Below are 25,353 nucleotides of genomic sequence, written 5' to 3'. Positions count from 1 at the left end.
CCTGTTTTCAGTCACTTCATAAAAGCATATTTTGCAAAAGTCTGACTTTTCTGAAGGCAGATGTAGAGAAATTGTAAATGCGATGTTTTAAAGTGGAACAAAATGATTCACCTGTGGGCAGTAGCAGCCAGGTACACACTCCCCGGCTCCTGAACACAGATCTCCACGGCCCTGCAGCATACACTGCTTCTCACAGGGGTCACCACAGTTTGAATAAACAAATGGGGCTTCACAGTCTGTAAACAGGGGAGGGAAAAAAGAAATAATGTGGTTCCCAGACTTGCACCATGTAAAAACAATATACATGTGTGTAATTGATGAAGCACACAATCATTTTTCTATATAAAAAAACCTTATGGAGGAAGTTTGATTCTTTTTGTGTGTCAGAAATAAAAACACTCTTCTATCAAAGTCAATCACTCACCAGCACATTGACTGAGGCTACATGTTCTGCTCTGTGTTTCAACAGGAGTGCATGGTTGCCCCCTGGTGGCTGGGACGAGAGCTACACGGTAGCGCTGCTGCCTCTGAGACTCACAGGAGCACTGAGACCAAACGCTCCACTGCGACATGGGACAGTCTGCAGAAATGAGATCAATCAAAAAAGTAAGTTACCATTGTATTTGAATTTGAAACAAAAAGATTATACATGTACATGTTCAAGTACATTCACATGCTCCTGTGCAGCTATGATCAGCACTTCTGTGCAGTCTTTCAGTCCAGCTTTCACATGTTTTTCTGATATCAGCAACTTCTTCAATTTGATGGTGGAACGTATCATGTAGGGGCTTCTAAGTCTTCCATGTCTGCCCCTCTGGTTCCTCCTCTCTGCTGGGTTTCAGCTGCCTGGACATCGTCATCGTTGGGGACCATCTTCCTGAAGTATTCTTGGATGTTAGTTGTTTCATCCTGGAAAGTGGCTTTGACACTCACTAATCCTCAGCCTCCTTCCTTCTGCTCAGTGTGCAACCCTCTGTGCATGGTGAGGAGCTTCCACCATGTATTTGGTTGAGGCAGCTCTGCTTGTAGCTTCTTCATGGTTCTCATTTGCTTGTGGGACCCCCCAATATATTTGTGACTTGGGGTCTACTATGTAGCAAAGGCGTTGCATTACAAAGACAGTCATTTTGCACTTTGTTTCCACAGCAGCCGAACAGACGTGCATGTCCAATTTTTGAAGCAGAAGCTTGATATACAAGGACAAATGGATTCACTCACTCATAAAAGAAGGAGACAGAGAGAGTGGAAAAGTACTATGAAAGAGTGTTGGCATCCTTCCTGGTAAAAACAGCCCACTGTCGTAGACAAGAGTCCTCGGTCTTAGATGGCACTGGACATTGAATGTATTCAGAAGAGACTTTCTATGCCATTTCCTGTTATATATATATATAAATTAAAATATAATTTGGAATAATTAGATTTATATATGCTTGACTTGTGGTTATCTGACTGGCTTCAGTCTGCCTGACTGCTTTGTATTTATATAGAGCTTTCTAATCTTGATGAAACTCAAAGATGCTTTACCCTCAGGTTTCACCCATTCACTCACTCACACTTTCACGCAGCGTGTTTTCTATCACTCATCTGTCATTCCCATTCACACGTGGCCAGCATAGTCATCAGGAGCAACGTGGGGTTAAGCGTCTCGCCCAAGGACACATCAGTATGGAATTGAACTTAGGTCTGCATGTACCTGGACAGGGTTGTTTATAGCAGAGCTGATTCTCCTCTCTGTTCCTCTCAGCCTCAATATCAGCAGGACACGCAGTGTCACCTCCCTCCTCACACACACACACCCTGTGCCGCGACACAGACCCCGCACCACAGCTTCGGGAACAGGGTGACCATGGTGACCAGGGGCATAGGTCATCTAGAAAAATGGGAATGGAAATGTGATCAGAGCAAATACGAACTGTATTTTGTTTCACAGACTTTTTTCTTTTCCAGCATTAACAAAATACTATGAAGGGCAGTAACTAGTAATTAGTAACTAGTTAGTTAGTGATTTAGTGTCTCTTGTATAGTAACTGTACACGTGTTAAACAGTGCATACAAACCCAGACAGGGAGACGTATGACACTCCTGGCTTTCTCTCTCTGGTCCACTACAGTGTGAGCCGTTGTTTCTTGGAGGAGGGTTGATGCAGGCGCGAGTTCGAATCTGTGTCCCCGGGCCACAGGTCACGGAGCAGTCGGTCCAAACTGACCAGGGGGTCCAACCACCATCCACTGACGACGCACAAGAAAACTGTGTATGTTCCCACATGTGCAGTAGAATCCATGTTATTTTCTTCTTCAACTCTAAATATTAGACCCACCTCTGCAGTCTATGTCCTGGCAGTGATTTCCCTCTGGTGAACATGTGCTACGAGGCAAAATAAATGATAGAGGTTGGAATCCTTAAAAAATCCCATTCCCTTTTCATTGCAAACCCTTCAGTCAAATACTTTTGTGTCTCACCATTGTTTACACTCTCCCTGCAGCCAGGTGTGTCCCACGCCGACTTCCTTGTTGTCATGGAGACAGAGGGGTGGACAGGATCCCGGGTTGCAGGATTTATGCTGGACTTCCTCGAACTGGCAATCTGCACCTTCAGTCTCTGGGACCAGAGACCTGATGCACAACAGTGACACGTTTTAAGTTATAGCAAAACATATTGTACATCAACGTGAGGGCCACCGCCTCCTGGTGGACCTTGGTGGTATTGCAGGTGGTAAAGGTTCAGATGTTCAATATGAGGATTATATGTATGATTGTATACTTGTCTACAGTTGCTTTAAAATACCAGCTGTTAGTTTTTTGTGTCCTTAAAAAATGTGCAGCCAAACATTTTCAGCTGGAAGATTATTATTTATACAAAGAAAAAAAGAAGAGTGACATTCTTTTGGGTATGTGCAGGCCACCGTAGTTCCATTCACTACAACCTGCTGTCAGTTAAGTCTAACTGGACATTTAAACACAAGTAATACGTATCTTTTTACCTTAATGTGGGCGGAACTTCAAACCTGTGAAGTTTGGGAAATTGATATACAGAATAGAACATATTTATTTCCCTCACCTGTATCTGGTTCTCTGGCCCTGCCCACATGAAACACTGCACAAGGCCCAGCTGGACCACGAGCTCCAAACACACGCAGCCTGGCAGCTGTGATTGGAGCAGAGGAGCCGACCATCAGAGCAGCTGCAGTTGTTACAGTCCACCTGATGCCAACTCCCGGCCGCCCACATCTGTCCTACTGAGTCCACACAGTCACACTGCCAGAGCTGCACACACATCCCATCCTGCTGCAACTGGCCTGGACACACACACACACACACATTTAAACTTTGTTAATGAACAGACATGGCTTTTATTTCTATTACAGAGCAGCTGCTCATTCACAGCACTTCCCTGATTAGCTGCTAAATTGACAGAAGCAGCTACTGTGTCTGTGTGTCTGGTGTTTGGCGCTGGGCAGATGGTGCACAGTTGATGTTTTTAAGCTCAAACATATGCCCTGTAGTTCCTGAAAACCAGGCTAATGACAGGAGTTCTGAGTAGAGAGTTGTTCCAAAGCCCAGTGTGTTGTGGGTTAAAGATAAAAGCTGCTAATGCAGACACTGTTCTGATTGCTGCTTTAATCTCTAATCTATTCAGAGCACAGACACACTCCCCAGAGACACATACACTATATGGACTAAAGCATTTAGTGATGGCCCGCCTGACCATTACACCAACACGGACTGTAATGAAGTGTTCAAATACATACACAGGTCCTCAGTTTGCAGATGTAACAGAAGACTTTCCTCAACATTGTTGAAGTGTTTCTATGTGAATTAGTGTCCATTCATTCTGTCGAGCATTGGACAAGAAGGACTGGCTCTTAATCTCTGTTCCGGTTCACATTAAAAGGTGCTTTGTGCACTGGGACGAAGTCATGTTGAAATCGAAAAAGACCTTCATCAAACTTCCTCCTCAAATTGTCTAAACAATTAGGACAATTACAGGTGTGACCAAATACTTTTGTCCATATAGTGTATCTCAGCATACTGTGTGTCAATCTCACATTCAAAGTATATTCAGGGCGTAGCATTTTGGGGAAACGGTCCTGGGTATATCAGCATCACACCTGTGCAGCCATGAATTAAACACTCACACACACTCACACACAGAGACATGGTGCTTATCTGTTAAGTAGAAGCAGCTGCAGGAACTTTAAAGGTGAGTGACAAACACAAACCGTGGTTTATCTGTTAATATCAGTACCTTCAGGGCAGCGACAGCCGGGCTGACATTCACTGTTACCCTGGCACTCTATGCCCTGCTGCAGGTCTGAGCAGCGCTGTGGACACTGGTTGGCACACGACACAAACTCCTGACCCGGTGGGCAACCTTTCTCATCTGAGAGCAAAACGAAAACAAGTTCATTCATTTTCCGAGGACACTACAGGAAATGAGTTTAGGTAACGTGCTGTTATCACATGTCTGTGTGTGTGGGACTTCCTCACCACAGGGTCTGGTGTTGCAGGGTTTCACCTGGTTCTTCTCTCCTTCACAATTTTTCCCACCGTTCTTGGGTGGAGGGCTGGAGCAGGAGCGAGTGCGAATAGAGCGTCCACCACCACAGCGCTTATCACAGCGGGACCAGGGACTCCACCGAGACCATCCTCCATCCACTACACACCCACACACACACACACGTGAACACAAACGCAGGTCACAACCTTAATCTTTAGCTTTTTATTCTTGTAGGTTTTAGTTAGTCTTTCTTTGTTAATAATTAAGGTTAGGATTAACCCTAACCCGAAATATTCAGGTTTGAGGTTTATTAACAGTTTGGATTGACTGAGAGAAGTGGATTTGTTAAGGAATACAACTTTAACCTAATTAATTCATTATTTAATTACCTAATTAATTCATTATTTAATTAATTAATTAATTAATTAATTAATTAATTAATTAAAGAAAATGATAGTTCATATTTTCAAGGTAATGACACAGTCAGAGCTTACTGACAGTGTGAAGCACACACGTGTCCTTTGTGTCACTCAGGCCTAACAAAGGATTTCAAATGTCAGTGTCTCCAAATAACACATTTGACTTTACTTGTTCAACAAATGCTACGTCGATATAAAAGTGATTTACAAAGAGAAACAAACTGAAAAGACTCTCACAGTGAGACAAACAACCAAACCTATTCTACCTACTGGTTCATGATCATCATCATCATCATCATCATCTCTGCTGTCATTGTTATCAAACTTTCCTCATTTCATTGTAACATAGTTGTTAGTGTTGACTTCATTAATATGTTTGCTCTAGATTAGAGCACAGCAGAAATTCATCTTCCATAACAATGAGTGCACACATGTCTTTCTCTAAAGTCTACGACTTCCTGTGCTGCTCTGATGATCTGACCTCTGCACGGCCTGATGTTACAAAAACGCTGCTCCTGGTTCCCTCCGAGGATGTCTTCACACCACGAGCCGCTGGACCCGGGGCTGAGGAAGGTTCGGATCCTTTGCTGCTGACCCACTCCACAGGACCGTGAGCAGGAGCTCCACTCCCCCCACTCTGTCCATGTGCAGTTCCTCCTCACACATTCAGCTCCCACACAATCTTCACCTCCATCTGTGAGGGGATCACACACACAGTGAGTGTGACTGTGACACTCTCATACTCACATTTCTTCTCATTCTCAGACACATTTTTAATACAGACTGAAAACAGAGCTAATACTAAAACTCACTTGTTTTCAGTTCACACAAATAAACATAGAGATTATTTTCTTTGTGTTTCATTGTGATAGAAACATTTGATATAAATAAAACAGTAAAGCATTCATCTGTCTGGCCTGTGATTGGATTAGAATAAATGAGTTCTATACTCAAACAATAAAGCTTAGGCTCTTCTGTTGACTGTGAGATAAGCATGTTTGTATTTATAAATCAAGCAACACAATCCAGAGATGAAATAAAATTCAGTTTGACTGAGGGTTACCGATCAAAGATTTCAGGGTTTAAAGTTTGAATTATTCATTCTCTGTTTGATATTGAATAAGAAAAAAGTTAGACGTACAGTTATATATGCTGCTCACACAACATTTTCACTGACTTATTTCATGACGGATGATAATGAGAAGAAGAGAGATCACTGTCATACCTGGACACTGAGGCAGGTTGCAGGCCTTCTCTTGATGAGAGTTTCCAGAACATGGAGGTTTAACACACTGCCGATGACGAGCTTTCAGGGCCGGTCTCAGAGCATCAGTGCAGGTCTTAGAGCAGGGACTCCAGGAGGACCAAGGAGAGAAACCAGCATCCTCATCTGAACAAGATGGATGAGGAGAGACGGTGGAAAGTGGAAAAACTAAACCTATTGTCTTATTGTCTTGTGAGGAAAATGTGCTGGCAGGAAGTTTTAAAATAGAAATAGCACAATAAATCAAAAACACACAGACCGTACCACCAGACCAGAGAGCGAGAAAGAGGTAAAACAAATGACATAAGTCTCTGTTCTCAGGTGAGTTACCTGGTGAAACTGGTTCTTCTGTTGGACCAACAATCCCTGACAAAAACATACAAAAACATCACAGGTTCACCACTGCAATTAGAATTGTTCACAATTAAGACAAAGCAAAGCCTTGAGTGTCAGCTCTGTCATTAACCACTGTACGTCTGACACACAGTGTGTGTGTGTGTGTGTGTGTGTGTGTGTGTGTGTACCTGCACAGTCAGGGGCCTGACAGTAAGTGGTTTCCTGACGTGGACCCTGACAATCTCTTCCTCCGTGTGCTGGAGCAGGATGAGTGCAGCCCCTAGTGCGGGTTTTCAGGCCCAGACCTCCACAGGACAGTGAACAAGGACTCCATGGACCCCACAGGGACAGACCTCCGTCCACTGGACAATGTTCCAAGGAACAGTTCCACCTGCCATGTTCACAGCCACTGCCCAGAGGAGGAGGGAACACAGCTTTAAAGGGGGGTTGTTGGTAGTCTAATTGGTTGGCATTTAAATCTCATTTTTAAATACTCTGAGACGTGTTTAGGGGCAAGGATTCCTCTCATGCAGGGTTCTCAAACTCAAACCACGAGGCTGATGATATGGAACGATAAAGAGTTCACAATATGAATATATTTACAGAAATAACTCATAACTTGATATTAAGTGGCGGGCTGTGGGGCGGGGGGGCCACATGTGTGGCGCGGGCCATGAGTTTGAGACCTCTGCAGTAGATGACAGAACAAGGACTGTAAAGACTGTGCTCACCATGAACTGCAGTCATGAACCAGCGTGTCTCCAGAAAACAGTTCCATTCCCTCAGAGATGTTGTTGTAAAGCAGCAGAGCCGACACTGGTGTGACAGAGACACTCTGTAAGGAGAACAGGAAGTCTCTGTCCACCACACATGGACACTCCTGAAACACACACACAATCACAAATGATTCTGAACAACTGGAGAAAATCCAAAGACCTTTCTCCTGCAACCACTGTGACATCAAAGTACCATTATTTACTATTATTTACAAAATGACAGACCTAGAATCTAGAATCCCACAACGACTGAGTCACAGAACGCTCCAACTTACTAACCAGGTCTGTGATGAATATTCATGACTATGTACTGTCCGTATCATATAAGCTTAAGTCTCACCTGCAGGCAGACTCCTTGGTGTTGGTAGGTGTGCAGCGGGCAGTGGCAGCCCTCCTCACATCCATCAGAGTAGCAGCCCTCTCTGCCACTGACCTGAGCGCAGCTGAACGGGCAGCCTTCACCGCGCTCACACTCTCTGTACAGTCGGCCTGGAGGACAGCCCACCTCTGCGCCACACACACAGTGACACACCGATGAAGAGCTTTCCTACGTGGTCACACAGGACGTATCACACGTTTCTACGAGGACAGGAGCATCGAGGACTCACCGAGGCAGACCTGGCTGTTGCAGGTCTTGCTCTGGCGACTCAGGCCGCTGCAGGGTGGAGAGCTGCAGAGACGAGAGCGAGACTGTTGTCCTCCACCACAGCTGACAGAACACACGGACCACTGAGACCAAGGCAGCCACGGACCCACAGAGTCTGACACACAAACACAGACAGTCTTTCACCAACACTATCAGTTTAATCAAAGACGTTGTTTTTGTTGTTTTGTGTGATCCTTCCTGTCCTGGATTTTAATCTTTACTCATTATCTTTTCACATGTTCTATGCATTAGTGTGTAGTTTAAATAACTTCAGAGCGTAACAGTTTTAAATAAACCTGTTTTTCATGTGTCGCTACCTGTGCACAGGTGTATGTTACAGTCTCTCCGCTGCTCAGCAGCTCCCAGGCAGCCTCGTCCTCCGCTCTGAGGCGATGGATTATCACACTGGCGTCCTCTGAACTTCACTCCTCCTCCACAGGGAAGTGAGCACTCACTCCACGCTCCCCATTGGCTCCAAGCACCATCAACATTGCAGCCAGGAAGTGAGTGACAGTGTAGAACCCCAGCCTCACATGAACTGAGACAGAAAGACCAAAATAAACACACTGCGAGTGAATGAAATATTATAGAAAATCGTTGTTCGTTATACCAGTTTTTGCAGTCACTGATGACGCTGTCTCCTGGATTTGCAAACTGCCAATCAGATCCACCAGGCCATACCCACGATGCATTGCTGGAATCCAGGCCTCCTGTCCAGTGAGCAAAGGATGAAACTTACAGCAACAACATGTTTACAGCACGGTCATCATTTTAAATTTTAAACAAGTGTGCGGGACATCAGAAATGATGTGACTTTTATCACTTATGATACACAGATATGTTTATGTGAAGGTCGAGTGCTGATAACAGACTATTAATTAATTATTCTTGTTCCAAAGAAATGACCTGGAATTACATTATAACTGCATTAGAAACAACATGGTGTCATAAATAAAATAATAAGTCAACAAAGTCAATAACCAGAGACATAAATGTTGTTTGTCAGCAGAGTGTAGATCTAACCAGTAGCTGAGCTGTTGTGGTATTTGCAGCGACACTCCTCCCTAACTACACACACTCCATCCTGCAGGACCATGTCACCAGGACAACCGCAAGTCCGGCTGCACCCGGGGGAGTCCACGCACACCGTGTCTCCATGGAGATCTGAACAGGAACGAGGGCAGGGCTTTCCACAAGGCCACTCTTCCTGGCCTCCACCGCAGTCTGCAGAACGACAGAAGGACACTTTAATACATTTAGTACCATGAAGATAAAAGAGGGGGAATTAAACCATCCGGTCTGGAGACAGACAGATTCTGCATGAAGACTAAAGAGTGAACTCAACCAAAACACAGTTTATGCATCTTTTGTATATGTTCTCTCTCAGGATTCATTCATTCAAGTGCTAATGTAGCGCCACCTTGTTTTCTAGTCTACACTTTCTTTCTATTCCTGGTGGTACAACCTCATGTTAATCAGATTTAATCAGGCTTTTCTTTCTGAAGTGGGACACGAGTGCTTTTTTTGCACACTGACCTGAGCAGACGGTGATGTTGTCATGACAACCGTGGCTCTGCCTGCTCTCCCCAAGACAGGGCAAACCACCAAATCTAGCAGGAGGACTGTTACATTCCCTGGTGCGTGTGGAGGAACCGGCACAGACATCACAGTCCAACCACACCGACCACGGACTCCACGAACCATGGACTGCAGAGAGGGAGGGAAAGAAATGACACTTTCATTTTCTCACCGAGTTGAATATCTTAGAACTCACCGAAGAAAGAAATGAAAGATTAAATTACAGATGAAGCACAAAAGTCAGGAATAACAAAAACAACAGTTTTAACATGTGACAAGTGACAGCCCTAATACATTTATGGGTAATATATATTCAATTATTTCAACCAATAACCTCTCCTGGAATATACACACTGGACCTTTAAATGATCTTTATAAAGTAATAAAAAAAAAAAAGCATGTCTTACCGGGACAGAAGGTGATGACAGGACAGGGCTGTCTCTGGATTTGAACTCCCACTCCGTTGTGTATTTCCTGTTCTCCAGAGCAGACTGCTCCTCCAGCCTTGGGTTCAGGACAACCACAGCTCCTGTAGCGGGACACAGACTCGGCTCCACACGTCCTGGAGCAGGGAGTCCAGTCTGACCACTCGCACCAGCCGCCTGACACTGAGGACACACAGACAAATTCAGGGTGTCATTCAGGTCAACATGGAGATTTGCTCTTCATCACTGTGAAGTGAAAGTAAATACAGTGGCAGATGGATTCGAACATTAAAATGAAAGGTGATCAACACTTGTTTATTAAGCTGTTCTGAGCTGATCGTCAGTAAGTCTTACTCACCTGGACAGATGTCTCTGGTGCAGTTGAGGCTCCCACCCTCACAGGTACTGAAACAGGAAACACAGCTGAATAACTTTGCTAGTTTGTCTCAGTCTCATACATACTGTATATGCACTATAGCAGGTTTAGGTGTACTTTAGTGTATGTGACTGACCAGTTGTTGCATCCATCCTGGGCCGTGACGCCGTCCCCTGGTTCTAGCCAGTGTCCAGTGTTGAGGTCCAGACAGGGACAGTCCTCTCTCTCTACACAGACCGTCCCATTAGCAGACAGCAGCTTTCCCTCTGTGCAGTAGCATCCCGGCTCACACCGCCACTCACAGTGCTGAGGGACAAGGACACGGTCAAGACTGAAGCATCAGGAATGTTAAATGGATAGTTCAGGTTCTTTTAATTGTGGTTGTATAAGGTACGGAAACATCAGCAACACTGACATGCGCACACACACACAGTCTGCTTAAATCTACAATATCTGGAAACATATCATCAAAAACTGTTCTTTTCCTGCACAAAAAAATCCAGTGAAAATCATCAAATTTGCAGGTTTGAGCTAAAAACGGTGTGTGAGTGGTTGAAAAACTCCTCTTTCCAGTTGGAAAAGTCTGTCTTATGTGAGATAAAGCAGCAAACATGTTGTTTTCTATCTCTGATGAAGGGTTAAAACCTGGTTTTCCTTGTGTCCCCACAGGACTTAAAATAACCTGGAACCTTCATGGATCGTTGTTCGGCGTCATACTCACTGACAGGTCATCACAGGAGCGAGGACAGGATGGACCACAGCTGCTGAACGCTGTGCCGGGAACCTGAGAACATGGTGCAACTGCGAAGCACCAACAGTTGTGTGTTTATCTTTACTCTGAAGTCACAAACATTTGTACACTTTTCACACACACGACACAACAAATACCTGGACAGTGGTTGGTGTTACAAGCTGTGACTTCAGTTCCCAGACCCTCGCAGTAGTTTCCCTCCCCCTCTGGACTGGGACTGTCACAATCTCTTCTCCGGCTCCGGATGCCCCCTCCGCATGACTTGGTACAATCCGTCCAGTTACTCCACTGAGCCCATCCTCCATCGACTGGAGAGCGCAAACAAAGAGACATCAGCAACATACAGAGTACATTTGTCACCATGAAGAAATCAGAGTTAAATCATAATAATAATCAACCTGCTCTCCTCAACCTGCGCAGGTTCTGCAATAGCTTTTTCCCCGAGCCATCAGAACTCTAAATGTAAAGATGCCGCTCACATTATACACCAGCTTATACTGGATACCACATCTTTTCTGCACCTGTCATACCTTTAACTTCTTATAATATACAAACATTTTCTTTCTGTTTTTGTCATTACTGCAAACTCCACAGGTCACTTTACCTTTACCCTATTTCATACTTTGATATTCTTTTATATTTTGAACCCTGTTGTATATCTGACTTCATTTTATATCTTAACTCTGAGCAAATAGCAACGACAGGACTGGGTACACTTGTTGTACACTGAATGACCATAAAGCCTAAGTCTCAGTCTAAGTTTAAGTTAATTAAGCCGAGTGCAGAAATGAAACAGATTTAAAATGAAAAGAATTCAAAGTAGTGAACACAAATTAAACGCACGGTCACATGGAATGTTGATGCAGACTTGGTCTTCTCTGTCAGGTCCCACACATGGCAGGCCGCTCCCAGAACGCTGAGGACTGGAACAGAACCGGTACCGAGACTGGAGACCCGCTCCACACGATACCGAACACTGACCCCAGGGAGTCCACATAGACCAGTGGCCATCGACTGCACACACAGTTACAGTTCATCATGTCAAAGGTTGAAAACAAGCATGAAAACTAATGCTCTAACCAAATAATGAAAGATAATTTCTCCTACCACTGCAGCTGTGATGAGAGCAGTTCACCAGCCTCCCAGCTTCACAGGTACTGAACAAAACACACATGTTTATTGAAATAAATCTTTATCTTAATCAAGTAAACTGAGTTAAAGTCATGATTTAGTTGAAGTTACCAGTTGTTACAGTCTCTCGGGACGAGGTCTCCTGGTCTGTGCTGCTGTCCGTCGATGTCACAGCCACAGTCAGACTCTCGCACACAGACGCCACCCTGAGTGTGAAGCATCACACACAACAAGGCTGTGAATAACACGGTATGTGTCATTTATGTCATGAGTGTGTGTCTGTCTGTGTGTGCTTATGTACACACGTCTTTGTGATGACAAACACTTTGTCCTTTTAGTTGTGATGGTTAAGATTAGGGTTAGTGTGTGTGGGTCCCTGTCTGTGTGTCTCTGTGTTCGTGTGTGTGTCTCTGTTTGTGTGTGTGTGTGTTGTCTGTCATAAACACGGACCTTGTCAGGACCAGTAGTCTACATGGAGACCAAAACCTGGTCCTAATGAGGCAGGAACTGGTTAAGTTTAGGACTAAGATTTGTGGTTAGGTTAAGGGTAAGTGATAAGGCCTTGGTCAAGCTGTCCAACTGAATAAAAGTCAAAATGAGTTATTAAAATTGATAACTGTGTGTGTGTGTGTTCACCTGTTGGAAAGTGTCTTGTGGACACTGACAGCCTGGTGTACAGTTCCTGCTGAGGTCCATGGTGAGGTCAGTACACGACACTGGTCCCATCACACATGGCTTCCACTGCTGGCCTGGAGGACACACTCGGCCGTCACCTGACACAACAAACGCGTGCATTACGACAAACAGTGTAAACATACACACGTGTTGTTGTCGTTCATGTGACAACTGTGTGTAACACATGTGCCGTACCACAGGGCTGCAGATTACAGGCGCTGAACTGCTGCGCGGTGCCGTGGACTCTAATGGGTCCTCGGGTCCGGGTTCTGTATCCTCCTCCGCACGTCACTGAGCACTCGGACCACGTGCTCCACGGCTCCTTCAAACCTGGAACACAAGGTTTGTTTTTTTAAATATCTAATAATGTATTAAGGAAGAAGAGTTTCAGTAAATCTGCACAAATGGACGTCGTCTTGCAGCTGCAGCTGACTGGTCAATCACTCTTGTCATACTTTAACATTTTCATAATCGATGAATCAATAGATTATTTTCTCGATTAATCAATTAATCGCTTGGTCCATAAAATATCAAAAAACCTTCAAAAATATTGATCGGTGTTCGTCAAACCAGGAAATGATGATGTTCTCAAATGTCTTGTTTTGTCCACAAACCAAAATGATTCACTTTTAATGATTTCTTTGTTATCCAGAGCAAAGAAATGAAGAAAATATTAACATTTAAGAAGCTTAAACAATCAGAAATCTTGTTTTAATCATGAAAAAAGCTTGAAAACGATTAATCGATTATCAAAATAGTTGTTGATTAATTTAGTAATCGATTAATACTTGATTAATCGATTAATTGTTTCAGCTCTAATGGAGAACATTAACTCCTCAGTAAAATGTTGACTGATGTGTAACCATCATGTGAGAAGAACATTTTAACTAAGTTCTTTCCACAACAAGCACATTGGCCCCCTGGTGGCTAACTGCTACTTCCATCTTACTTCATAGGCTTCACTTTTCAAAGCAGAATAACTACATTAGTTTCTTATATTCTATCTATTGTCAAATCCGTGTCTTGGTTCATGGAGAGCAAGTCATTTTACAAACCAAAGCAAGGTTCAATGCTGCAGGTATCCATCCCAACTCTGTCTCCTCTGCAGGCACGACCACCAAACGCCGGAGGAGGGTCGGTTCCTGAGCGATACCTCCTCCTCACGCCAACATCACATGTTCGACTGCAGGAGCTCCACTGGGTCCAGCTGCTCCACCCACAGTCCACTGAAATGCACACACACACACACGTGTGTTGCAGATAGAAGCAGACGATAAAAAGGGATAAAAATATTGTATATACTTATAGTAGAAGCACTCACCAGGACAAGGGGCGGCTCCACACACCATGTCTCCATTAGTGCAGGTGCTTTTAGAGACACAAGAACAATATGCACATGATTCATCGCAGCATTCACTCTGCAACAAGTCTGAATCTCTAATGACTAACAACAAAGGTGTCATTTTTGGGATGACTTTACCAGTTATTACAGGCATCAGCCAGCAGAGTGGCGCCGGCTGGATATATCTGCCCCTGGTGGTAACAGGGGCAGCGTGCCAGAGGCACACAGCTGCTGTTGAGCAGGTAGAAGCCTGAGGCACAGTAGCAGCCGTCATAACAGGCAGTGGCACACTGCACGTCTGTCGGGGTCAGGTCCAAACATACTCGTGGACACGCGCCGCCATGAGCTTCACACTCAGCTGCTGTCAGATACACCATGCCCTCTGGACACACACCTGAAGCAAGAATAAAGGAAAGCACACCAAAGTAAACAAACCCCATAAACACAATAATTAGCGATTATGGCCGAGGGAAATTATTCATACACGTCACATTTGGTAAAAACACATGATGCAGCACCTGAGCAGGGGTGAGAGTTACAGTCTCTGGTCTGTATATGTGGCCCAGAACAGCTGCTGCCCCCATGCTGTGGTGATGGTGAACTGCACAATCGCTCTCTGGTTTGAACACCAGAGTCACACTCAGAGGAACACTGAGACCACGCCGACCACGCTGACCAGCCGCCATTCACTGAAAGAACAAGACTAAAGATAGCAGCTTCTTCCACAAAGTGTTCTACAGATTAAATTAAATTAAAAAAATTAATTTTGATTCAATAAATCCAGTGAAACATGCGTTCTTTACTCTCATGCACAAAAGACATAATCTCCCACATACTGTACATCTGTTTATGTTCAAATATGCTTTAGAAATAAACTTTAACATGATGGTGCAATATAACTAAATCCTCTCCTTAAAGAGACTGAAGTTATTTACATATTTACATATTTCATACCTGGGCACTGAACTGTGTTGCAAGGCTCTTGCTCTTCACTGTCGCCCTCACAGCCAGTGTGTGTGTGGTTGAGCGGTGTGTGCGTGTGTGCGTGTTTGCAGCTGCGGAATCGTCGTCTGATTCCCACCTCGTCGACCAGCGTGAAACACGTCTTGCTGCACTCAGACCAGCTGCTCCATTTACTCCAAACTCCATCTGGTAGTGCTGCACAAGACAAGGCAACGCAATCAGTGTTTGCCAAACGCTTTTTTACTGGACTCACTTTTCAATATTAAAACCATTGTGAGTCCACTTGGAAATGGAGGATCTGAGCAGAAGTTTGAACTTTGATAAAGTCTTTGTTTATGCAGTAATGTCACAGAAGTTCAGAGGTCACAGAGGTGAAGGTAATAAACTGATTCATACATTTAAAGGTGGACAAAATAATGGGTTTTAATTTGGGTGATAGCATTAATATAATTTTAGTAACCGCACAACCTCAGAGCAGACAAAGCTCTGCAGCCACCGATGGGATCTTTGGCGCCCCTTGAGGGCTTGAACCCCAGATTGGGAACCATGACTCTACAGAAATGTGTAATTGAATCTATAGTCAAAATGGATCTAGTGACATTAGTATGAAAGTTTGAAGTGGACACTGTATCATGCTGTGAATGTTGGGTTACCTGGGAGGCAGGAGCTGGAGCAGCTGCGGGCCTCAGTGGAGTCTCCTGCACAGGATTGGACTCTGACCGCTTCTGCTGGGTTCACTGCAGACCTGATGAGGAGGAGGAGGATGTGGGGGTTTGAAGAGTGAAGCCGCTTTAACAGACCTACTGAGTGTTATTCAGGTTTACCTGTAACGATGCTGTAGACCCACACCACAGGTTACATCACACGGTGACCATGACGACCAGGCTGACCACACACAGCTCGCCACACAGCTGGAGTTGTCACAGGTGACTTGGCCGTCCCTGCACACACTGGTGGGACATTTGAGGGTTACACTCACCTCTCACCTATTCACCTCCAACAAATGAAAGAAAAGATGAATGTCTCACCATGTGGTGCACTGGTCCCTGCTGACCGTCTGTCCTGGCTGCAGTGTCTGACCGTCCCACTGACAAACACACCGGCTGCCATTTATACATCGTCCGTCCTGAAGGTACAGACCAACGGGACAGCGACACCCTGCAGGCACACACAGTTTATTATGTTATTACTCTTCATTCAGCTTCAGGATCTGCTGTGGTCACCCCTAAACACTCCCCTGTGTGTATGGGTAACCAGGGTGTTGCCGTCACAGGGGACCAACCTGAGACACACGACACTCACACACACATATAAGACTGAAATAATTAAGTCTATTATATCTTCAGAATACGTTCACTGCTTTTTCTCTCAGTAAAACATTTTCCATCTTCAAAGTGAAGTTTGTGTAAACCATTCAATCAATTCATGATTTTGCTCAGATTTACCTGAAACAGCTACTCCACTAGCTAAAATAACTGGTTTTGGAACAGTGAGGAGTTAACAAACAAAGAAAAGTCTGTCTAACAGCAAAGACCTTCCTAAAATGTCATAGACTTAAGCTTGCAATGATAACTGACCATTACATCTCTCTTCCATCTCTATGTGATGAATGCCTGTTGGAGCACGTATGCACAAACATGATGATCTAAAAGTACAAAGCAGTTCTGTTCATCCTACCCAGAATGCACTCAGTGGTGCAGTTGTTGGTCAGGCTGAGATGTGAGCAGGTGGGAGGACAAGGGTCGACTCTGCCAGTGTGACAGTCTAACTCTGTCACCAACACCATCCCATTGGCACAACCTGGAAAAGCCCAACACTTTATTTATGTTCTTCAACACATTTGCAGTTATGAAATATACAAAGTGACGAGGTGAATGAGAGAGTGCAGTCAGGGAGGGAGGAGACGAGTGTCAGCGGCTGACGCGTGGCAGCAAAGGTGAAAGAGACCAGGACGGACAAATGACGAAGCAAGGAAAACGACTCCAGGAGGACACAATGTGGGGAGCTCATGTATAGCAACTATCTCACATAAGATCCTCATTTAATTTGGACACAAATGCAGCTCTGACATGAGGTCACTGTGCTGTTAGAGTCCACATAAACAAACGCTAACAATATTCCTGCTTAAAGCACTTCTGGTTGGATGTAAACTGCATTTTGTTGCTGTACTTGTGACATGTGTAATGACAAAGATGTTGAATCCAATCTAATCTAATCTAATCTAATCTAATCTAATTTTATCTACAGACTACTGCCATCTGCTGTTGAAGCAAGTAGTTTCAAACGTATGTGCTGGTTGCTCAGTGGCTGTAGTGAGGGCAGCTGACCATCAGGGGGCGATGTAGAGTCACCTGTCTGTGTGGCGACGTCTTTGCTGCAGATGTGGCTGTTGCAGCTCTGGGCCTGCAGGGTCATGCCCTCACAGTCTCGCCCTCCGTTCTTAGGCGGGGGGGCCGAGCAGGTTCTGTTCCTGCGCCTGACTCCACCCCCACACTCGGCGTCGCACTCTGACCACTCCGACCACTCTGACCACTGACCATCCACTGCAAGAGGTGACAAGAAGAGAATGAGATAGTGACTGAACGAGATGCGAGGCGGTGGTTAACTGAACGCACTAAACAGACCTGAACACGCCCGAGGGAAACAAGCGCGACTGTCGAACTGTGCTCCACCACACGCTCCGCCAGGCAGAGCCTCCCTCAGGATGTCTCTCTGACGAAACAAAGAACCCAGACCACAGGACACACTGCAAGCACTCCACGCTGTCCACATGGACATGATGCAGTCCACTGAAGAAAAAGAAATGGGACATTTATAAACATAAAATAATAATATTTTGCTGTGTGACCTCATCACCATCTCTGAGGTGAAATAATAACCCACCACAGTCCTTCTCATCTGAGCCATCCAGGCAGTCCTTATGGAAGTCACATCTGCGCTCCAGGTGCACACACTCCCCACTGTTACAGGGGTACTGCTTAGGAGAACATGGGAAGGGCTCCAGGGGGCGCTGTGACGTCACCATTGGTCTGGCTGTTGTGCCTAATAAGAAATAGCAATAAAAACATTATATATACATAAAATATACATGGGAAACTGAACATTATTCAACTTACATGTCTTACAAAAATCAATTTGAAGGACATTTAAAACAACATGTTTTGTTGAATATATTTTTTTGTAGTCTTATTAAATCATTCAAACATACATCTAGAGTCAAAGTCATTCCCAGAGCCTCACAAACAGCTCATGGGATTATTTTGGGTTATCAAAGAAATCTGCTAATTTTCCAGACTTTTACTTTAGAGTTAATGTTTTTAATAACATGTATAAGATGCTTTGATTAATTTTTCAAACACATGTATGTAGGAAAGGTCTGAAAATAATATTAGATGTTAAATAATAATAAGTAAAGATGACGTTATGCACTTGGGTCACCGTGGTTTGTCATCTTTAAAAATGGGGTCCCAATATAAAAACATGTGGCTTAAACTGTGCAGATTTAGTTTGATCCTGTTGAATCAGTTTCAAATGAAAATAAAATCATTTTAATGTGCACGTTCTCCTCCCCCTAATAACATGGTGTTGATGCGTACCACAGCGCTGCTCATCTGACCCGTCCACACAGTCCCGCCTGCCGTCACACACCTGAGCAGAGTCCACGCAGCCCAGTGAGTGACATGCAAACTGTCCTTCCACACAAAGCACTCTGGGTAAACCACCATCATCAGGAGCTGTGGTGATCCACGGAGCTGTAAATAAAAGCCAGAGCTAAACCTGGTCAACTCTGTGCAGTAAAAGGTGACGACACAGACCCTGACACTGACAGACACACACACTTACCTTTAGTGGTTTGTAAACCAGGTCTTCCAGAGCCCAGGGTTGTAGTGAGGTGAAGTCCAGGCTGACCTGTCGTGACCCCTGGGTACACAGGAAGTTTTGTGGTCCAGTGGCCTAAAGAACAAAGACAACGAATAACATGATGGAGAGACTGCAATGTGTAAAGTTTGATGCTTTTTGTAGTTGTTGATGTGTTTGCTGTCTGAAGTTAAACATTTCTACACTACTGTCTCAACCTGACAATGGTTTCAATGTAACAGATATTTGTTTATAAAGTGATGCCCTCGACTTTCAATGAACCAGTCATTTTATTATATTAACATTTCTATCATTATCATTATCATTATTGTTAAAAAACAATTCTTTATTTAAAAACTAAATGAAAAACCAGCTTTACTTACTGCTACTTGGAGTTGTGGTCTTGTGAAGTCCAGGGTGACCTGTGACCTCTGGTGTAAGTCCAGGGTGACCTGTGACCTCTGGTGTAACCACACCAGGAAGGCCACCTTGTGACTTAGTCGTATGGAGGCCTGGGGCACCCGTTGTACTGTCACCATGGAAACCGGGTCTCCCTGCAGAGCTGGTCTGGTTCTGGAGGCCGGGAGAGCCTCTGGTTGGAGCTGTACCTGAACAAACAGAATCACAAACACCACACACTCAGACTTCCAGAGACTCAAAACAGGTGTGAGGAGTAAATCATGAGTGAAGGTCACAGCTCACCACAGCTGATCTCGTCTGAGTGGTCCTTGCAGTCGGCTCGTCCATCACACAGCACAGAGACAGAGACGCACTGTTCACTGTGCTCGCAGGCAAACTGGCCCGGCTTACAGCGCCGCACTGTCACTTTACCACCACCAGAGGGAGATGAGGTTGCGCTGCTCGGAGTCACCAGCTCATCTACAACAGCAGGAGGAAGTCTCATGTATTACAGCAGAAGAGAAGTGGAAGTAGGTTATTACATTTTCTAGTGAAACACACATTATGGAATTGTCTCTCCATCTAAATCAGGAAGCAGCAGCATGGCCTCATGGGAAATGTTCTGCCACTTTGTTTAGTTTCTGTGGACACTTGTGCTTTACAGGGAGAACTTTAGCAAACACAGATGAGAGGTTGTGATCCAGTAGTGACAAATACATATAATAACTAGGGGTGTGAAATTATCGCGATAATTGCGATTAATTAATTGCAGTCATATTTAGCGTGTTATGTTTTTTAATGGCGTTAATCTCATTTTTAATTTTTAAGTCGATTTTTTATAAAATTGATGGGGGTGGAAAACAATAGTCAGTCGGTGATTACAGAGGAGACGTGAAAATGGAGGAGCATGTGAGAGTTCTGGGCCCAATGAACGGGGTATTTACATTTCTAAAATGCCCCCACTTCTCACTTTTATTTGTATTTTCTAATTATTTGGAGTTTGACAAAAGAACACAGCAGAGTTTAAATGGCTGCATCTGTTCAAGTTTGTTAACATTATAAAGCAACTTTTTTGTTATATATCAATCTTTTGATCTGCCACAATAATGTAATAATGAATTTAATTGAAAATACCTCAAGTTGAGGGCTTTTCTCAGTAATCTTTAGGTGAGATTAAAAAATAGATTAATTAGATCAATTCATTACAGATCATAATTCATTAATCTCTCAATTTTTTTAAATCTCTTGACAGCACTAATAATAACATTTGTCCTGAAGGTTAAAGTAGAGACACTAAAGCACACAACGTAATTAAAAGACAAAAATGATACAGAAATAAAAAATTTTGATTTCTTCCAATCAGTAAAAATGTGATTAAATATTATATAATAATATTTAAATGTAATCTTTAAATCCTTCACCTCCTCTGCAACCCAGGATCTCCACACGCATGTAGAAAGTGTGTCTGAACTCCACGGGGATGATGCGCAGGTAGCGAGCTCTGACTAACCGATCGAGCCATCGGGTCACCGGGTTCCTGCCGACCATCCGCACCTCAAACACCTACAACACACAAACAGACTCTTACAAACGTAACGTTTGATGTGAAATATGCTTTTCACACCAAACTGCTGCAAATACCTGAGCAGGGCGACCAGGTTTCCCACTGTCAGTGAAATCTGTGAAGAGGTTGCCGTGCAGAGCAAAGGCCAGGCGGTATTTTGTGAGGTAACCCCACATCCTCTCACTGCCCTGCGTCACCACACCTGACACCCACATGGGCTCCAGGAAGTCCACTTGAAAATATGGCTGGGCATCTGTGGGTAAGGGACTCCATCCAGGCTCCATAACCTGACTACACACACACAAGAGCACGTGCTTCTTAAAACATTAAATCCATGCAAGCAAACGACACCATCAAATAATCAGGTTGTTTTACAACAACAGCAGCCACACACATACAAGACCACTCACACGTTTGGGATGATGTTCAGTCGTCCAGCATCAGCTGGGTTGTTCTCCCGATGTGAGGATGACGTCAGCTGACCGTATCTAATCCGCCCGTCCTCCAGTCCAAGGGGAGAGGAGCAGATATCTGCAGCATATGCGGAACATTAAGAACATTTAAGAGAACCAGACTGGAAACTGAATACGTCACACACAAGAGAATTGATTTTTATCACAAATAAATCAGTATAACACTTTAACACTCACCCCTATATCCTGGGCCACCACTCTGTAAATAAATAAGATAATTCCTTCAATATATTAACACAGAATCTTCTCATCAGCTGTAAATCAATAGGTCTTTGGTTGAATGATGTGTGTCTGCATCCTCACACACACACACACTTACTGCTGGGGTTGTTGTGGGATGAGTGACAGCAGCCATGGATGGAGTCATGAGAGGAGCAGCTGTGTATGGTCTGTAGAAAATACAACAGAGGAAGTTTTACAGCAAAAACAACAAACTGGAAGCTGAATAAAGACAAAAAACAAAAGCAGGAACATTTAAATAGTTCATAGATCTACAGAACAAACATTCCACTCCACCTGTCTGACTGAGTAGTCATGTTGTCATGTGGGTGGCAGCCAGTTTCATCCTCTCCTTTGGGGCAGTGGAAGACACCATCACAGCGTTTCCCTGCCTCAATGCAGCCCCCTGGTGGAGGACAGGAGAACTGCCCAGCAGGGCAGCTGCGTGGACTGGTGGCAGTAGGTGAGGGCAGTGTACCTGCAGGCACAAAATCAAACTTATTTCTGTTTGTTTTGTGAAGAATAAGTGACTTCATGTTGTGTCATGGTAGGAAACTCACCACACTGCATCTCATCTGATCCATCACCGCAGTCATTGACTCCATCACAGACAACTCCCAGTGGACCCGCAGGCACACAACGACCATTTGTGCACTGGAACTCCTTCCCTCTGCAGCCACCCTCTGGAGACACAGACGACGGAGGGGTGGAGGTGGTTAACCAGCCATGACCTGAGGGAGCACAAAACATCTTAGAAAGACTTTCTAAATCACCTAAAACATGGCATAAAAAAATGTACTAACCATCGCCGCAGCCCATAATCTCAAGTCGAAGGTAGATGCCATTCTGAAAGTCATGTGGAAGCAGACGTACGAATCGAGCGGACACCATCCGGTCCAATCTGATCTCAGCCACTCCACGATCATCGCGGTTTGCGAGAAACACCTGGAAGTTCAACGTGTGAGGAAGAGAAGCTGAGTGGCCTTCAAAATCAACGGTATGAAGAAAAGATGCCGGCTCTTGGTTTTGATGTCTGACCTTGGCTCTGGGTCGCGCGTCAGTGACAAACTCTTTGTAAGTGTACCAGTGTCTGCTGTCCTGGCTGAACTGGAGGTAAAAACTGGACACAAATGTAGCAAACACTCCTCCACCCTGGGTTAACAAACCTGCAGAGAGCCACAACACCTTTGTCTTTGTTACACTGATGGACACATATATACTTACATTCATTACACCGATGAGTCTCTTTGTTTACCGGTGATATTGTATGGTTGCAGCAGGTCTATCTGCAGATAAGGGCCCTTTGAGTTGCTGCTGTGACCGTCAGGACTTTGCTGGGGCAGGTCCTTATAATCCTCAGGTTCTGGACTCCAACCCTGCACATGAGTGATTAACAGAATTAAACTAGTGTTGAGACTGGTTTATATTACACTGACAGTTTAGAGTTTGTCTGTCAGCGATTACTAGAAGAGTACTAGGAAGGAAATTCTAGTCAATTCTACTTGGTTTGACTTGGTTCCCTTTCCACTGGACTGAAACAGCACTGCTTAATGAAGGCCAGGAAACCAAAGTGTAAAATCCATAAATGTGGTGTTTGACTCACTGGGTTAGTTATAAAGTTTCAACCAAAACTAAAAGAAGTCAGTCAACTAGTGACACTGAAAGTAAGAGGATCACAGAGAAATTTAGAATTCCCCCAAACAGAAAAGGTGCTCTTTGTCCAGGCGTTCATTAATGATAGGGCAGAAGAAGGACTGATGACTGAGAAAACATGTACCGTGGATGTGTTTTACCTGGAGATCTGTGTGATGGTCCCATCCATGGAGGCGAGCGGCCTCAGGAGGATGACCAGTCTGCTGTGAAGAGGCACTGAAACTTGAGACCGGCAGAGTCTGAACACCCAGAGGAGACCAACAGTCATCTGAACACAGATTCCATTCAAAAGAACCATGAGTGAAAAAAAGAGACCCAAACAGATGTTCATACGGGGCCGATACGAACCTCCAGGAGGAAGTGGATATGTGGGAACCTGGGGTGTAGTGCCCTCTGCTGGCTTGGTGGTTGCAATGGGAGGAGCACTTGTCACAAGAATGATGTCATTTCCTTCTACACACAGTTGTTTTAGAAAGAAATATGTTTACATCAATGAATGGGACCTTATATGTATTAAAACATAAATACTTGTCACAACAACAGTGGTCTGTCTGATGAAAAATAACCCTGATGAATGTGCTCACACCTCTTCTGTCTTTGAATCAGAGTTTGTTTTTATTCATTATTGTTGTTTCTCCTTTTTTTTATCTGTATTTAAATGGATGTTTTTGACTTAAATGAGGATGAGATGTCTGTGTGCAGACCAGCTTGCCTTACATTAGTCATTGGAGTAGGAGTTAAATTGAAATAACTAAAAAATATTGAATTCCCAGGGAAGGTTGTAACAGAAGGTTTTATTGAGTGTAAAAGAAGAGTCGTGGTTGTACCTTGGCAGTAGCAGCATCTTTCTCCTTCTCCAGGCATTAGACTTTGGCCCTGCACAAACACTTGTGTTAAAGTAGCCAAGGTGCACAAAAATGAATGGAAACCAGGTTACAGGTGCATTAAAGCCCAGACAATCACATAGAAAATATGTGAGTCGCTCCCAAATAGTTGCACGGAGGCTGTCAGGAACACCATTTTAAAGAACATCCAGGATTCATAGAACCGTAGTTACATACATAACTTTCGTTTTACCTGTGGGCATCCAGTGACAGTGTATGGACAGTAGGGGGAGCAGTGCACTGTAAGGTTGGGCAGACAATGGCATAACTGGCAGTGGTCAGACTTCCATCTGTCTCCAACAGCATGAGCCTGACCCTGGAACTCACACTCATTACAGGGGTCTGTCTGACACCTGCATATACACACAAAGCATGAAGTCATGTCACAGACATGTTACTCTGAAACTTTCCTTTTCATTTTACATTTCAGTCTACAGTCTAACTGCAGCAGAGTCTATTCTGTTTCCCTTTTCTGTTCATCTTATTATTATTTTCTCCTTCTGTATTGAATGAATTTTGTTTCACTCCATCAACCTGCATAGGTACAACAGATGTTGTAATGTCTAAACACGGCTATACTGAGAAAACTGGGAAACACAAAGTCGTGTGGAGCTTAATCCACATTGTGTAAACCCCTTTGATTCATTTAAATGTAAACACACAGCACTTAAGGTAGAATCACATTGAATTGACATCACTGATGATGTGGCTAAGATTCACCTGAGGATGTTTTGATTCCAATAAAAACGCCATGTTGACGAAAAACCAGAGAATCACTAAACCATGCTTTGGAAACTCTACTATGTTGTAAAACATAAAATGTGTATGTGAAAAGTAAATATTGGCCAGGAGTTGTTAGGTGGAAAGTTGGAATAAAGGTTAAGGATAAAAAGTAAATAGTTCCCAGAGTCAAGAGTCAGCTGAGGAGTAACTTACCTGCGAGCTTTCCTGTAAATTCCTCTACATGTTCTCCCGTCGCCGTGTTTGCTGGGGTTATTTGGGCTCCGGAAAGACCACTGAACACTCTGGACACCACAGGGCCCCAAACACTCGCCCCACTCAGACCACGACGACCAACCACAGTGCACTACAATAAGAGAACACCAACTGTGTATGAACGTGCA

The 25,353-nt window shown here is 44.2% G+C and overlaps 1 protein-coding gene across 1 annotated transcript in view; it reads right to left on the bottom strand.

Moving 5' to 3' along the window:
• Window positions 1-25,353, bottom strand: part of sspo (SCO-spondin) — a 66,289-nt gene that overhangs the window by 22,082 nt on the left and 18,854 nt on the right. The window contains exons 39-99 of the mRNA XM_044045410.1: window positions 25,166-25,316; window positions 24,423-24,582; window positions 24,173-24,221; window positions 23,694-23,798; window positions 23,486-23,613; window positions 22,948-23,068; window positions 22,731-22,858; window positions 22,496-22,637; window positions 22,253-22,423; window positions 21,990-22,170; window positions 21,793-21,862; window positions 21,651-21,672; window positions 21,411-21,531; window positions 21,078-21,291; window positions 20,858-20,999; window positions 19,740-19,916; window positions 19,460-19,645; window positions 19,023-19,100; window positions 18,776-18,931; window positions 18,063-18,221; window positions 17,804-17,968; window positions 17,531-17,722; window positions 16,857-16,979; window positions 16,208-16,337; window positions 16,004-16,129; window positions 15,833-15,924; window positions 15,171-15,374; window positions 14,735-14,905; window positions 14,355-14,610; window positions 14,196-14,242; window positions 13,930-14,100; window positions 13,070-13,204; window positions 12,836-12,972; window positions 12,311-12,405; window positions 12,176-12,225; window positions 11,912-12,082; window positions 11,206-11,376; window positions 11,039-11,118; window positions 10,454-10,623; window positions 10,300-10,346; window positions 9,924-10,124; window positions 9,475-9,645; window positions 8,962-9,162; window positions 8,549-8,648; window positions 8,256-8,476; window positions 7,901-8,053; window positions 7,633-7,799; window positions 7,248-7,396; window positions 6,705-6,925; window positions 6,511-6,546; window positions 6,142-6,306; window positions 5,398-5,610; window positions 4,488-4,655; window positions 4,246-4,380; window positions 3,058-3,295; window positions 2,460-2,612; window positions 2,318-2,364; window positions 2,058-2,228; window positions 1,694-1,870; window positions 425-580; window positions 112-236 (exon numbers count right to left, since the gene is read on the bottom strand). Coding sequence (XP_043901345.1) covers window positions 112-236; window positions 425-580; window positions 1,694-1,870; window positions 2,058-2,228; window positions 2,318-2,364; window positions 2,460-2,612; window positions 3,058-3,295; window positions 4,246-4,380; window positions 4,488-4,655; window positions 5,398-5,610; window positions 6,142-6,306; window positions 6,511-6,546; window positions 6,705-6,925; window positions 7,248-7,396; window positions 7,633-7,799; window positions 7,901-8,053; window positions 8,256-8,476; window positions 8,549-8,648; window positions 8,962-9,162; window positions 9,475-9,645; window positions 9,924-10,124; window positions 10,300-10,346; window positions 10,454-10,623; window positions 11,039-11,118; window positions 11,206-11,376; window positions 11,912-12,082; window positions 12,176-12,225; window positions 12,311-12,405; window positions 12,836-12,972; window positions 13,070-13,204; window positions 13,930-14,100; window positions 14,196-14,242; window positions 14,355-14,610; window positions 14,735-14,905; window positions 15,171-15,374; window positions 15,833-15,924; window positions 16,004-16,129; window positions 16,208-16,337; window positions 16,857-16,979; window positions 17,531-17,722; window positions 17,804-17,968; window positions 18,063-18,221; window positions 18,776-18,931; window positions 19,023-19,100; window positions 19,460-19,645; window positions 19,740-19,916; window positions 20,858-20,999; window positions 21,078-21,291; window positions 21,411-21,531; window positions 21,651-21,672; window positions 21,793-21,862; window positions 21,990-22,170; window positions 22,253-22,423; window positions 22,496-22,637; window positions 22,731-22,858; window positions 22,948-23,068; window positions 23,486-23,613; window positions 23,694-23,798; window positions 24,173-24,221; window positions 24,423-24,582; window positions 25,166-25,316 — 8,762 coding nt within the window. The remainder of the gene's footprint in view (window positions 1-111; window positions 237-424; window positions 581-1,693; window positions 1,871-2,057; window positions 2,229-2,317; window positions 2,365-2,459; window positions 2,613-3,057; window positions 3,296-4,245; window positions 4,381-4,487; window positions 4,656-5,397; window positions 5,611-6,141; window positions 6,307-6,510; window positions 6,547-6,704; window positions 6,926-7,247; window positions 7,397-7,632; window positions 7,800-7,900; window positions 8,054-8,255; window positions 8,477-8,548; window positions 8,649-8,961; window positions 9,163-9,474; window positions 9,646-9,923; window positions 10,125-10,299; window positions 10,347-10,453; window positions 10,624-11,038; window positions 11,119-11,205; window positions 11,377-11,911; window positions 12,083-12,175; window positions 12,226-12,310; window positions 12,406-12,835; window positions 12,973-13,069; window positions 13,205-13,929; window positions 14,101-14,195; window positions 14,243-14,354; window positions 14,611-14,734; window positions 14,906-15,170; window positions 15,375-15,832; window positions 15,925-16,003; window positions 16,130-16,207; window positions 16,338-16,856; window positions 16,980-17,530; window positions 17,723-17,803; window positions 17,969-18,062; window positions 18,222-18,775; window positions 18,932-19,022; window positions 19,101-19,459; window positions 19,646-19,739; window positions 19,917-20,857; window positions 21,000-21,077; window positions 21,292-21,410; window positions 21,532-21,650; window positions 21,673-21,792; window positions 21,863-21,989; window positions 22,171-22,252; window positions 22,424-22,495; window positions 22,638-22,730; window positions 22,859-22,947; window positions 23,069-23,485; window positions 23,614-23,693; window positions 23,799-24,172; window positions 24,222-24,422; window positions 24,583-25,165; window positions 25,317-25,353) is intronic.

This window comes from Solea senegalensis, linkage group LG1 (assembly GCF_019176455.1).
Source record: "Solea senegalensis isolate Sse05_10M linkage group LG1, IFAPA_SoseM_1, whole genome shotgun sequence".
NCBI classification, from domain to species: domain Eukaryota; kingdom Metazoa; phylum Chordata; class Actinopteri; order Pleuronectiformes; family Soleidae; genus Solea; species Solea senegalensis.
Note: the sequence above shows the minus strand (reverse complement) of the source record. Positions and strands in the feature narration are given on the sequence as shown.